At 19.4% G+C, this 16,367-nt stretch overlaps 2 protein-coding genes across 2 annotated transcripts; both read left to right on the forward strand.

Moving 5' to 3' along the window:
* Positions 1-1,983: 1,983 nt before the first annotated feature.
* Positions 1,984-2,253, forward strand: PGSY75_0624500 (putative anaphase promoting complex subunit; the record flags this gene model as incomplete). Its single annotated transcript, XM_018784825.1, has 1 exon — positions 1,984-2,253. One exon carries the CDS (start codon positions 1,984-1,986, stop codon positions 2,251-2,253), a length of 270 nt encoding a protein of 89 aa, XP_018642879.1.
* A 4,625-nt stretch (positions 2,254-6,878) lies between these two features.
* On the forward strand, positions 6,879-15,053 carry PGSY75_0624600 (putative SNF2 helicase; the record flags this gene model as incomplete). Its single annotated transcript, XM_018784826.1, has 1 exon — positions 6,879-15,053. One exon carries the CDS (start codon positions 6,879-6,881, stop codon positions 15,051-15,053), a length of 8,175 nt encoding a protein of 2,724 aa, XP_018642880.1.
* Between the last annotated feature and the right edge of the window lie 1,314 nt (positions 15,054-16,367).

Genomic DNA, 16,367 nt, shown 5'->3' on the forward strand with positions numbered 1-16,367 from the left:
TTTGTCTTTAAATTTTTTTAAAATTTTTTTTTTAAAAATTTTTTTTTTTTAAAGTAAATTTTTTTATAAAAAATATTTATTTTTTTTTTTTTATTTTTTTTTTTTTTTTTTTTATTTTTTTTTTTTTTTATTTTTTAATTTTTTTTTTTTCCCTAATCCAAAAACTTTTTTTTTATAAAAACTATTTTTTTTTTTTCAAAAAAAAAAAAAAAAAAAAAAAAAAAAAAAAAAAAAAAAAACATATATATATATATATATATAATTAAGGTGGATGGTGATGAATTTTTAGAAGAAATATTTATATATGGGGTCATTATAATTTTTACGATATTTCCATAGGTGTACTACAAATATGTATATATATATATATATATATATATTTACACATGATAAGGTTCAGATGATATACATATATATATTACTTATTATTTTATATTTTTTGTATTTACTTTCTCATATAATATTATAATAATAACTTCCTTTCACTTTTTTCATGAAATCATTTTGTTGTAATTAATTTTTTTTTTTTTTTTTTTTCTCCTTTTAAAGCATTTTATATATTTCTAAGATGAAACAATAAGATAAACCAAAAAAAAAAAAATATATATATATATATATATATATAAGTGTATATATAAATTATTTGCTATTTTTTTTTTTTTTTTTTTGTTGTTCCTTATAATTATATATATTCATATTAAATAAGGCCATTAATATAATAGGAAACTATAATATGAAAAAGAAAATTAATAAAATAAAAAAAAAGAAAACAAATAGTAATTATTTCATTTTTTTTTTTTTTTTGTTCAATGAACGGTTATAAGCTTCCTTGATGACCTCACGTAATTAATAAGAATATATATTTAAGTAACATCCTTCTTTTAAAAATGTTATATAATGATTCCATTGAATTTTATAAGTTTGAATAAGAACAACTTATTTACGTATCCTTATTTATTATATAACCTGATCAGGTTTTAAATATGAACTCTATATTATAAGATCCCAATTTACAATATATATATATATATATATACATATATATATACATATATTTATGTATATAACATTTTGTAATTTGTTCGTGTCTCTAGAGAAATTTTTATATTTAATGGAGACAATATGAAAAAAAATATATATATATATATATATATATATATATCTTTTTAATACATATAAGAGCATTTTTTTTTTTTTTTTTTATTTCCTCTCACGTTTATTTTATTTTTTTATGATAAATGAAAAAGACATTTCCAATGAATTCCATATATATATATAAAATGTTCATGATAAATATATTATATATATATATATATTTATATATGTGTATAATTTTTTCTTTTTTCTTAAATATTATATATTTGATATTTTTAAAAAGCCACAATGATACGACACTCTTGTGACCATTTTAATTTTTTTTTTTTGTACTACATATATATAATATTAATAAATATGTATATTTTTATATTTATATAATTTTTCATTCTTTCTTTATAACATATCATGAATGTACTTCTAAAGAATATATATAATTGCCATTTGAATAAATTTTTTATATATATCTAAAGCAATCATAATAAAATATATATATATATATATATATTAAAATTCACATGAACAGTCATTTATAATTTATATATTTTTCCATTATGCACAGTACATAAATAGTAAAAAAAAAATAATATAATAATAAAATATATATTATATATATATATATATATATAATTATATATGCAATATGATGTGCGTGCGTGTACATATCACACATACTTGTATATTTATAAAGAAGCATTATTTCATATCTTAATTTTAAGTACAAATAAAAATATAATAAACAAGAATTTTTTTTTTTTACATGTATATGTGTACATAACAGAACGTTTATATAATATATATATATATATATATATATAACAAACTTGTATAAGAAGGAAAAAAAAAAAAAAAAAAAAAAAGGAGGTAACTTAAATATTATATAAAAATATGGCTCATATTACAGTAAAAAGAATTCATGCAGTTGCAAGATGGAAATGGATTGGTTCAACAAATGATAGTGTGTGTGCAATTTGTAATAGTTCTTTAGAAAACACATGTACTAGTTGTATGCGTCCAGGAAATGGTTGTCCTCCTGCATTTGGAACATGTGGTCATCATTTTCATTTACATTGTATGGAAAAATGGATTAAACAAAACAAATTAACTTGTCCTTGTTGTAGAGCCGATTGGTATTATGAGACCCAACAGCTTAATTAAAATATAAATATATAAATAAATATATATATATATATATATATATATATATATATATATTTACAATGTAATAATTTTTTTTGTGGGTATAAATAATTTTTTATATTAAGAGAAGCATGGTTTTCATATATATATATATATATATATATATACCATGGAACTTTTTTTTTTTTTTTTTAATAAGAAGGTTATATTGTTATATGCTTAATGTTTCTTAATTCATATGTTAAAAGTTTATTTACATTTTTATGTGCATTTGTTTCTTTTTATTTTTATTTAACTTTATCCATATAGTTAATATTTCTATAATATATTATTCTCCAAGGAGAAGAATAGAAATATTTAAAATTCGAGTGTTCACAAATATTTTTTTTTGGCTATATCTTAGCAACATTGCAAATATATTATATATATATATTTTAACTTTTTCATTTTATATTCATTCCATTAAAATGGACAAGACATATCATAAAAAAAAAAAAAAAAAAAAAATTAGACTTTATTACCATATATATATATATATTAGTTACTCATATTATCTCTTCATAGTTGAGACAAACATAGTATGAGGGAATGTTAAGAATACATGAAAAATATTATATGTGGTTTTAAAATTATACCAACAAATATATATTTTATTTGTATGATAAAATAAAATATCCGTATGAATATGAATTATTTGACAAAATAATATATTTCCTTTTCTTAATATATAAAATACGCAACCCTCTATATATCAATAAATAAATAAATAAATAAAACGATACATTTTAAAAAGAATACCATATATGTGATGTAATATACACATATATATATATGTAGATATCAGAATGAGGAAAGAATAACATGTTCCTATTTTTCTTATCTTTTCTTGTATACATTTTGTACATATATATCATTTTAGACACTTACCTTATTTAACCATATTTAATATATATATATATATATATATATATATATATTTATATAGCGTATTGAACATTCTCATAACTTGCTAAAAATAAGACAAAGAAAAAAAAATTATACCATGTATTTTTTTAGATGCACATGTATTATCTTAAGAAAAAATACGATGTGTATTTATCCAGATGCATATGAATTATTATAAAAGAAAAATAGAAATAATAATATTATTTATAAACTATACACACAATATATATATATATTTTATGTATACAAAATTATGTTTTATTTATTTATTTTTAGGATATATGTGAAATAAAAAAATATTTTTGTGTGCTTAAAGTGCAGTCTTTATCTTTTAAATTTCATAATTAAATGAAAAAAAAAAAAAGAAAAAAAAAGAGGACGACAATTTGGAAAAATATACAAAAATAAATGTAAAGAAAAAGATAAAATATATAAAAAAAAAAAAATATATTTTTTCATATACCTAATATAATATAATAATAATAATAATAATAATAATAATAATTATATATTTTATATTGTGTAAAAATAAATTATGTATAATCATTATTTTTGACACATTTCTTTCTAAACTATATAATAAAGAAGGAATATTTAAAAAAAAAAAAAAAAAAAAAAAAAAAAAAGATACATCATATATATGTTAATAATATATATATATAAATTTACATTATTAATATATATTATTAAATTAACGAGCTTAAAATGTGTAAACTAAAGATACTTGTAAAAGTATGTTATTTATAAAGAAAACTAAAGAAAATTAAGACCTAAAGAAATAAGTGTATATAGTAGTAGGTATATATATATATATTAATATAGTTTCACAGATATATTTATCATTAAGTATATTCTGAATGATAAAGAGATGGAGAGATATTTTTTTAAAAAAGTAATGATAGTGTGATTAAGTTTTTTTTTTTTTTTTTTTTGGTACACATAATAAAAATTAAATTTTATTTATTATATCATGTAATTATCCATATTAGGAATGTAATTATATATATATATATATTTATGTAGGAAATATATCTATATCAATATTTTCTTATTTTTTTTAACTTCATGTTTATATATTTATGCGCCTTAAAAAAATAACTGTTACTAATATTATAAGTTAAAAGGTAAATAGATACCTATAAATATTATATATATATTATATATATATATATATATATATATTTTCCTTCTTAAAATTTTTTTGATGCATTTAGTAACATACATATATAAATATCTATTTATTATATGCTTAATTTATTATATTTTATTTTATTATTTTATATAAATATGTTTCTACTGCAAAAATTATATGACGCACACAAGTGTATATAATTTATTTATTTATTTTTTTTTTTTAGATTTCATTGATTTAAGTTTTTTTTTTTTTTTTTTATTATATATATTTATATTGTTAAAATATATTTTTTTTCATGTTTATTTAATAATATATTGTGTATATTATTTAATGTAAATTTATTAAAATTATGTAATTTTTTTTTTATAAAAATATATATATGTATAATATAAATATATTAAAAAAAAAAAAATATATATATATATACATATATGAAAATATAAATATATATATGTGTTTAAATCTTTTTATTATTTATTTTTATATCCACCCCCTATTTATGTAGTCCCCTTTCTTTATTTAGTTTTTTTTATAACGGTATTTATATATATATATATATCTTTGATTATGTTATTATAAAGCGAAAAAAAAAAAAAAAAAAATGTGTTTAATAAAATATATATATAATTATATATATTTTAAATTTCTTTTTTTTTAATATCTACAAATATATATATTTATATATAGAATAAATATATTTGTGTTTATGTATTCTCTTATATTTGATAATTTTTTTTTCTATTTATTATTTTGTAAATGTTTTATTATATTATATGTTTCATATATATATAAATATAAATGTACTTTTTTATTTATTTTTGTATAATATAAATTTTATTATATGCCATCCATTATATATTATATATATATATATATTATTAATGATCGATAATAAGAAGAAAGAAATTTTAAGAATATATATATTTTAACTTATATATATTAGAAAACGTTACAATAAAATAAATATCATATTTACTCTGTAATATTAATATATAATTTATTTATTTATTTGTATAAATATTATAATATACATATATATATATATTTATTTAAAATAATATAAATAAAAAAATTATATAAACCAGAATGCATGTAGATGAATCTTTTCTTTTTTCTTTTTTTTTTTTTAAATACTAAAATATTGACAATATATTTAAATAAATATAATATAAATTTTATAAATATCTTTATAATATAATAATTATATATATTATTATTATTAATATGTAAAAGAAGAAAAAATTATATATATATATATATATATATGTAAAAAATATATTCATTTTTTTATATGTATATTTTATATATATGTAATATAATATATGCATATATATATCAATATACATATATATATATATATATATATACATTAATATATATATGTAATATAATCCATGAAAAAAAAAAAGTATATATACATTTTATAATTTTTTATAATAGTTTTTTTATATCAAAATATATATTTTTATTTTTGAACAAACAAATTATACATATCACAATAATATAATAGTATAAAATGTATATTTTTAAAAAATATATTATTTTCTTTTTTCTTTCTTTTTTTTATTATATTATATTATATTTTTATATTTTAATTTTTTTTTTTTTTTTTTTTTTTTTTGGGGAAATTTATAAAAAAGTTCATTAAATACTTATTTTCACTTAAAATAGAAAATTATTATTTTTACATTATATTATTATTTTTATATATATATTATATTTACATATATATATAAATATTTATCATTTATAAAATAAACTTTTTGAAACTATTTTTTTCTTATATTTTAATATTATATATATTTATATAATGTAAATGTATATAATATATATTCATATATATAAGTTTTATGATAAAGTCACAAAAAAAAAATAAAATAAAAATAAAATAAAGAGTGAACTAAAAAACTATACAATAATAAATTACTTGTTTTTTTTAATTTAAAAAATAAGTATATTGATATATTTATATATATATATAATATATATATATAATCCATTTTTGTATTAATACATATTTTTTATTTTATTATATTTTGCTTTTATGTTATATATATTTATATATGCAATATAATATTATTTCATAAAAATCATTTCATAAAGTTTTTTTTTTTTTTATTTTTATATTTTTCTTATTTTTTTTAATATTATAAATATATTATATATAATATTATATATAAGTATTATATTTATTATTATTTTATTATAAATTTAGTATAATATATATATATATATATATAATACTTAAATATTATGTGAGTATTTTTTTTTTTTTTTAAATATTATATAATATGTAAAGAATAAATTTATATATATATATAATATATATATTTTTTTTTAAAAAAGGGGGAAAAAAAAAACACATATATATTTATTCATTTTATTATTTTTTTTGACAATAATATATATATATATATATATATTTTATATATATGTAATAAAGTGGATATATATGTATATGTACATATGTATGTATATATATATATATATTAATATATTATAATATATATATATTTATATATATAATTATATATATATTTTTCCACTTTGTTGGTTTGTTAAGATGAGAATAAGAAAAACATGGTGTACGTTATGTCGTGAAAATTTCGAAGAGGGTGATGAATGTATTCAGTGTAAACAATGTAAGAAAAAATTTCATAGAGAATGTTTACAAGCCGAAGGTTTAATGGATAATGAGCAATTAAAAGACATAAAGAATTATGTATGTTATCAATGTATAAATGAAGATGATGATATACCAGAGAATGAAGATCGATGTAAAATATGTCGTGAGAAATCATCAAATATGATTTTATTATTATGTGATGGATGTCCAAATAGTTACCATGTTAGTTGTTTAGGTTTAGCAGCAGAACCAGAATCAGAAAAATGGTATTGTCCTATATGTAAACCAGATGATCATAAAAATTTAGATGTAAGAAGAATGAGAAAAGGTTTTGTACTTGATAATATGAATGGAGAACATGTAAATTCATCAACTTGTTATGTGTGTCAAAGACCTGGTAAATTATTAGGTTGTGATTTTTGTCCGAATTCATTTCATCCAACATGTTTACCAGATTTAGATTTTGATAATATTTCTGATCAGTGGGAATGTCCTTGTTGTAAGAATGAAGATCCTTTATTAAATCAAGGACACAAAAGGTGGACAAAAAATGAAATACAAGAAATAATGAAAAAAAGACAAAGAGAATTAGGTTTCTGGAGATCAAAAATAATAAAATATCGTAATCGTTTTTTATTAGCACATCGTAAAGATTTACAACCATTTGTAAATCCACGTGTATTTTCTAATTTAACTAAAACTTTTAAGAATGATTATTTCCATACAAAAAGTAGTAGTAGTTATAATAATAAAAAATCTAATAAATATGATAGTGATAAATATAATTCAAAAAAAGATGTAGATATGGATTCTAAAGAATTCAATGAATTTATATCTTCTTTAGAAGATGAAGCTCATCAAAATGCATGTAAATTTATAGAATCCGTTTTCTTAAGTGTATATTATCCAAATGGAAGAAAAATTGAAAGAAGACCACTTGTAGATAATGTTCAATTAAAACCACATCAAGAAGATGGAGTAGAATGGTTATTAAAATCATTTCTAACAGGAGGTGCAATATTAGCAGATGAAATGGGATTAGGAAAAACAATTCAAACATTATGTTTTTTATCATATTTAAAATGTAATAAAATAGATGGTCCTCATTTAATTGTCGTACCTTTATCAACAGTAGGAAATTGGTTAAGAGAAATTCATAGATTTACACCACATTTGACTTGTATTAAAATATGTGGTTCTAAAAATGAAAGAACACATGCAAAAGAAGATCGGCTAGCTGAGAAAGGATTATATGATTTATATGTAACTACATACGAAACAGTGAAAAATGAAGAAGAATTTTTTGTAGAAACAATACCTAAATGGCAATGTATAGTATTAGATGAGGCACATAGAATTAAAAACCAAAGTGGTGCAATAAGACATTCAATGGATAGAGTAGTAGGAAATATGAGATTATTATTAACAGGAACACCACTTCAAAATAATTCAGCAGAATTATTTACATTAATAAATTTTATGTTTCCTGATATATTTAAAAATTCAGAAATAATAGAACAAGCATTTATGAATGCTTCACAAAATAATAAAAACAAAAATAATAATAATAATAATAATACTAAAGATGAAAAAAATAATAATAATAATAATGATGATGGTGGTGGTGGTAGTAATACAGGTAATAATTCATCCAAGGTAAATGTAAATATTGGAAATATAGATTTAAAATCTGCTATAAAAGAAGAAGATTTAAAATCAATACGTTGTTTATTAGATAAAATTATGTTGAGACGTTTAAAAGAACAAGCCATTACACTTCCAAAAAAAATATTTCATGATGTGTGGTTACCATTAGGTAGTTTATCTGCACATTGGTATAAAAGATTATTAGATATAAGATCTATGGTTGAAGAAAAAGTTAGTGTAAAGAAATTATTAGGTTTAGTTATAAAAATGAGAATTATATGTGGACATCCAAAAGGTATAGTAAGTAGACCATCTCAAATGGAAAAATTATTTGCATTTTTTGAAGAAGAAAGTGAAGATATAAAAGAACAAGTAAAAAATGATGCCATAAAATTAAAAAATATATCTGGTGAAGAACATATAGAATCTTCATCCAAGTTAATTTTTATTGATAAATTGTTATGTCAATTACATTATGAAAATTGTAAATATGTTAAAAATTATGAATCAAGTTATGAAAAACATAAAAAAGAAGTTGCTGCTTATAATTATCATAAATTACAAGAACAAAATAATTCACAAAAAAAAAAAAGAGAACATTCTGGAAAATTTAAAAAAATTGAAGCATTAGAAAATAGTCCCTTATTTATGGAAATATATAATAAGGGCAGATTTGATTTAAAACCTACATCTGAAAAGGAGGACATGTTAAAAAGTTTTATGCACCCAGTTCCTGTCGATAATGATTGTCCTTATAAGAAAAAGAGATGTATATATGATAAGGTTCAAGAATATGTGAAGAATAATAGTAACATAAAACATAAGGGACGTTCTCGATTAATATCTGATAATAAAAAGAATAATAATAGTGATGATGATGATGATGAAGGTGATGATTATAATGATGATGATGATAATGAAGAGGACGATAATGAAGAGGACGATAATGAGGAAGACGATGAGGTGAATTATTATAATAAAAGAAAGGATAAGAAAAAAAAGGTCATATCTGATGATGATGACGATCAAAATTCAAATAACGACAATAAAAGTGAAGATAATAATAGTGATGATAACAAAAATGTTTCTAAAAATGATAACAATGGTAGTGATAATGATAATGATAATAATAATAATAATAATATAAATGAAGATCAAAATGATGATAACATTTTCAATCTTCATGATAGTTCCAAAATAAATAATAATATAAAAGAATTTTTAAAGAGCGAAAAAATGGAAATGTCAAACAATACAGATAAAATAAATGAAGATTCAACTGTAGGCGTTACTGATAAAGGAGATAACAAACTGGATGATTTTGATATGTTGAAGAGAGAAGAAAAAGAAAAGCATGATGGTTATATAAAGGAAGAGGGAGAAGAGGATGAAGACGAAGAGATGATAACACATAAAAATAGTACACAATTAAATATAGATAATAATAATAATAATAATATAACAGATATAAAATTGCAAACTGATGAAAAAAAAGTTGTTGTTAATATAAAAAATGAAATCAATGATAATGATGAGAGTGGTGAAAAGTTAGGTGAAGCAAAAATGCATAAAGTATTAATATTTACCCAATTTCAATTAGTTTTAGATGAATTAGAAGAATATTGTAAATATAGATGTTGGAAATATATGAGATTAGATGGTTCCACAAATAAATTAATTAGAGAATTAGATATAAGAGAATTTAATTTAAGTGATAGTATATATTTTATATATTTAATAAGTACTAGAGCAGGTGGTTTGGGTATTAATTTAACAGCAGCAAATCATGTTATAATGTATGATGAGGATTGGAATCCATTTATAGATTTACAAGCTATAGATAGAGCTCATCGTATAGGTCAAAAGAGAGAAGTAAATGTCTGGAAATTAATGACAGAATGGACTGTTGAAGAAAGAATGGCATTTAGAAGAGAACAAAAATTGAAATTAGATAAATTGGTTGTACAGACACAAGATGATGAAGATATGTTAGATAATTTTGAAGAAAAATTATCATCTGATGAAATAAGAAAATTAATGTTACATGGTAAAGCAGCTATACAAAATATGGATGTTGAAAGTACAAATAATTTTCCTTTAGAATTTTTTATTGAAAGAGGTCGTCAAAAATTACCTATAATAAATGGTGTAGATTTAGAAAGAGAGGAAAAATGTGCAATAGAAGAGGAAATTAATAAAAAAGATGATGACGACGATATATTGGTTAGTAAGAATGATGATGAGGATGATGATGATAATAGTGTTGATGGTAAATATAACAACAATGATGATGATAATGGTATAGATATTGATGAAGTTATGATGGATGAAGCAGAGGAATTAGAAACACGAAATAATAATAATAATAATAATATGAATGATGGAACTGGAGGAAGTGGTGAAATGATAAATGGCCAATTTAGTTCAAGCAACAACAACCAAAACAACCAAAACAACAATAATAATAATAATAATAATGATATTTCGTTATGGAGATCGGTGAGAGAAAGAAAGAAACCACAAATATTATATACTCCTGAATATTGGGGAAGAAAACAAGAAGTGAAACAAATTAAACATGAATATAGATGTTTTATATGTAACAATACTAAGAATCATAAAGCTATTGTTAAGGATAGGAATGGTAATGATATTGAAATAGATTATGGTGATATGATTAATTGTTTCAGATGTCCTAAAACATATCATAAATTATGTGAAGGAATAAAAGATGAAAATGTAAAGAAAACATGGACATGTAGTTGGCATGAATGTTGTTTATGCTTTCGTAAGTCATCACAGTGTGGTAATTTATTAATCCATTGTGCTACTTGTCCCACAAGTTTTTGTTATAATTGCTTTCCTCCTGATTATGTAAGATATTATGTAGGTGAAGAATACTATCACAATTTAAGACAAAGGGGAGTTAATTTTACACCACAAAACTGGGTATGCTTTTTATGTTCTAAATGTAAAGCAGTTGAAGAACAGAAGAAGAGAAGAAAGATGACCAAAGAAGAAAGAGAAAACGAAAAACAACTACAGAAAGAATTAAGAAGTCAATTACATGATAGTAAGCAAGAAGAATTAGAAGCTAAGAAAAGAAAAAGAGCACAACAATTAGAAAGAGATAAATTTATTATAGAAAATAGGAAACGAATTGATGCTTTAGATCAACAATATGAAGATCAATTAAGAAAAGCATATGAAAATGTATTCCCTAATAATTTTGTAAAAGAATTAGTTAATAGAATTGAACATGCAAAAATGTTAAAACAAAAAGGTATTGTAGAAGATAATAGTAATAATAAAGAGACCAATAAAAAAAAATCTACAACATTTTTACATACAAAATTACCAAGCAAATTATTAGTACTATGTGAAAATTGTAAATTACCATGTCATGCTAATTATAAATATCCTGGGAAGTGTTGTTATCCTCCTGAGTTAGACAAATCCTATTATATGTCTAATACATCTTTTAGTCAAATGGGAAGAGATGGGTTTGAAAAACGAGTAAGTGAAGGAAAGAATGATTCATGTTTGTCACATGTAAATTTTCAAGACAAGGTAGCAGATGATAGCAATAATATGAAAAATATTACTAATATGTTAGATGCCAATAAAATGAGTAGTCCCCATAAGGGAGGTGCCAAAAGTGAGCAAAATGAGGGTTCTACAACACCTTCAAGAAATGAAGGAATAAAAAAAGATATAATGATCACATCAACAATGAATAGTAATAGTAAGGGTAATTCAGGTGCAATGTTAAATATAAAAAATACAACAGCAGATAATATCAACAATAATAATAATAATAATAATAATAATAATAGTTATTATTTTAATGAAAATAAAGAAAGTTCACCATGTAGTAATAAAAATATGTCTAAAAAAGGAACAGAATATAACCAGAATGATGATCAAGATTATAATATAAGTGGAAGTAAAGATAAAGTGAAAAGTGTTGGTACGACATTATTATCTGATGGAAGTATGAGATTTGATAAGGATACACCTGAAAATAATATGAATGATAATAATATGAATAATAACCATAATAATAATGATAAAGATAGTCCACAGAATAATAATAATGATAATACTTCTAAGAATAAAACGAGAAAATTTTTAAGAGCTGTTTGTTCTAAATGTGGTACAGTTCAATTAGGTAAATTGGCTCATTTCAGAAAGCATTGTGATAAATTAACTGAAGAAGAAAAAAAAGAATATGATGAGAAGAGAGAGAAATTAAAAGAATTAATTAATTTATTAAATAAGAAAAAAATAAAAGAAGAACATACTGAAGAAGAATATAAGAATATGTCTGTTTTTAAATTTAAAAGTTTATATAGTAATTATCAAGATAAAGCTGATGATATATTAGAAGATTGTATACGCTCAATGAAATGGGATATATTAATAGCTGATAAAAAAAAAATAATAAAAAAAGAAAAAGAAAAAGAAAATAAAAAAGTATATTCAAAAAATGATGATGATAATAAAAAAAATAATATGACTAGTATGAGCTTAAAGGCAAAATTGACACATTTCTTATCAAATCAATCTTTAACTATAAATTCGGATTATTCAGATACAAAAGATATTATAGAAATACGAAGTGATTTAACAGATGAGATGAAAGAAAAACTAAATGATGAATTATCTACTATAAGTGGAAAAAGAAAAAAATGTGTAGTAAAAAATATTAAAAAGGTTAAAAAAAAAAAAGGTAATGATGATAATAATAATAATGATGATGAAAATAATAAAAGTAATAATAGTTCATCAAAAAAAAAGGATGATAAAGATTTAAAAAAATTAAATTTACTTATTAATCCTTTTCATGAAAAGTTAATAAAAGATACACACAATGCAAATTTTATAAGGGATTCATTTAATGAAGATTTTTTGAATAAAGCAAAAGAATTTTTAAGAGTAACCAAAAGTAATTTAATTAATAACGGTAATAATAATAATAATAATAATAAAAATAAAAAAAGTAGTAGTAATAATAAAAATATTAATAAAACAAGTAGTAATACAAAAAATAGTAGTAATACAAAAAGTAGTAGTAACACAAAAAGTAGTAGTAATACAAAAAATAAAAATAATAAAAATAATCTTAATCATTCCTTTTTAGAAAATGCTACGACTGCAGAAGATTTTCTTAGAGGTATAACTACAGGTAGTAATAATAATATTTTTAATCTTGTTTCATCATCAAATCCTCCATTTGATAAAAATAAAAAATTAAAAGATGATGAATTTGAAAAATCAATTATACAAAATTATCTAAATAAAATGAAGAATTCTTTAAAAAATTCATCACAGTTAGATAAAAATAGTATAAAGGAAAAATTAAAAGAATTAAATTATGTTAATTCTAGAGCAAATAGTAACTCAAAAAATAATATGAATACTACTAATAATAATAATAATAATAATAATAATAATCAATATAATATTACTGCTCAGGAGAATAGCCTCCGATTTGCTAAAGAAATTTTTAAAAATGGCGCATTCGATAAGAATGGTAATTTTAAATTGTATACAAACAAAGGTAATTTATGTAATACTAATAAAGATATTGTTCATCTTCTTAAAAGTAATGAGCAAATTGAAAATATGAATACAAACTCAGGATACTCAATTAACGATTTTAATCTTGATATATTCAATATTGATAAAAATATTAAATGTGAAGATCTTGAAAAAAAATTATTAAATTTATGCGCTAGTACCAATTTAATGAACAAAAAGAATATGCAACATGATAATAATAAAAAAGAAGATAACAAAAATTTTATGTTAGATAGCAAAAATAAAAATAAACAATTCTTATTTAAAAAAGATAATACACAGCAACAAGAAGCCTTCCTTTCAAATACTCCCAAGTCAAAAAAGGAATCTAGCAATTCAAGAAAAAGGATGGTAGAAGAAGTAAATGTAGATTATGATATAAAAAAAATTACAAATACATCTGAAAATAGTGGGCCAAATAAAGTCCAAGAATATATTTTATATAGAAGAAATTCATCTAGTGTAATGCCCAATGTAGGAAATAATAATGATAAAAACAAAAATGTCAGGAATGATGACGATGATGATGAAGAAGATGATGAAGATGATGACGAAGATAATAATGAAGATGATGACGAAGATAATAATGAAGATGATAACGAAGAGGAAGATGATGAGGAGGATGATAAAAATCAAAGTTCAAATTATAATAATAAGAAAAAAAAGACAAATAATACAAGTACAAATAGCAGTAATAATAATAGTAATAAAAATAAAAATAATAAAAGTGGTAATAATATTCATCAAGCTAGTAACTTACTTTATAAAAATTTATTAAATAATCCGCAAAATCTTTTACAGCATTTAAATTTGGAAGATGTGAAGAATTTCTTAAAAGCAGCAGACAGAAGTAATAATGATAACGTCCCAGAAATTAACTAAAAAGAATATTTTTTCAAATAAATAAAAAATTATACAGAAATATATAAATAATTATATTTGATATATATAATATAACTGCGAATGGTTAATTTTTTAGTACATACATTTTGTAAATGTGTTTTTTCAATTTTTTTTTATTATAAAACGGTGCATAATATATGAGGACATAATAAGAAGGAAATATATATATATATATATATATATATATATATATATTATATATGTTGAGAATTGCCTTTTCAGAAGGATATTAAAAAGAAAAAAATGGATAACATATTATAACTTTATATTAATTAATATAGATCATTATATATTCATATATATTATTGAGGGCATCAATTTTTGACATGGGGATATAATTTTTTTATTTTTTAGAGGATACATACATATTTATATATATGTATACTTATATTTGTATAATAATATATATTTATTTATGTATTATTTCATATGAAGAAGGTAACAACCAATATCTTTAAGGATACATTTATTTATTAGACAAATTATAAAAAAAAAAAAAAAAAAATTTTAACAACCCAAAAAATTGTAATATTTTTATTATAATTTATTTTATTATATTCATATTTTTTAAACATAAGGGATATAATATTATTTAATAGAATAAATTCCGCGTTATAATAAATATATTAAAAAAAAAAAAAAACAGAATATAGAGAAAAAAAAAAAAAAAAAAAAGAAAAAAAGAAACAAGAAGAAAGAAGCATAAAAATATAAATATATAAATAGAAAGACCAAAGAATATCAATTTCTTTTTTTATTCATAAATAATGTTTATTATATAAATAATATAAATGTATAGAGGAGTATCTTGGAATGGAATATATTATATATATTTATAGATATGTATTATTATATTCGAATTTTTTTTTTATTGGGATGTTCTTTTTTTTTTATATGTACAATAAATATATTAAATACACATACAGAAGAAATATATAAATATATAAATATCTATATATATATATATACAGTATAAAACCAATTTAATAAATATATGGACAGAAAAAAAAAAAAAAAAAAAAAAAATCTACAAGCAAAAAAAAGAAATATTAATAATTTGTATTATAGTTTTTTTTTTTTTTTTTTTTTTATTATATATAAAAAAAAAAAAAAAAAAAAAAAAAAAAAAAAGAAAAACAATGAAAAAAAATGAATAAAAAGTATTTTAAATGATTTTTATTTTTATTTATTTTTATTTTATTATTTTTTATTTTTTTTTTATATATAAAACATTTTATTATTATTTTTTTTTTTTTTTTTTATATTTATATATATATATAAAGAAAAAAAAAT

Source organism: Plasmodium gaboni, chromosome 6 (genome assembly GCF_001602025.1).
Source record: "Plasmodium gaboni strain SY75 chromosome 6, whole genome shotgun sequence".
Taxonomy (NCBI): domain Eukaryota; phylum Apicomplexa; class Aconoidasida; order Haemosporida; family Plasmodiidae; genus Plasmodium; species Plasmodium gaboni.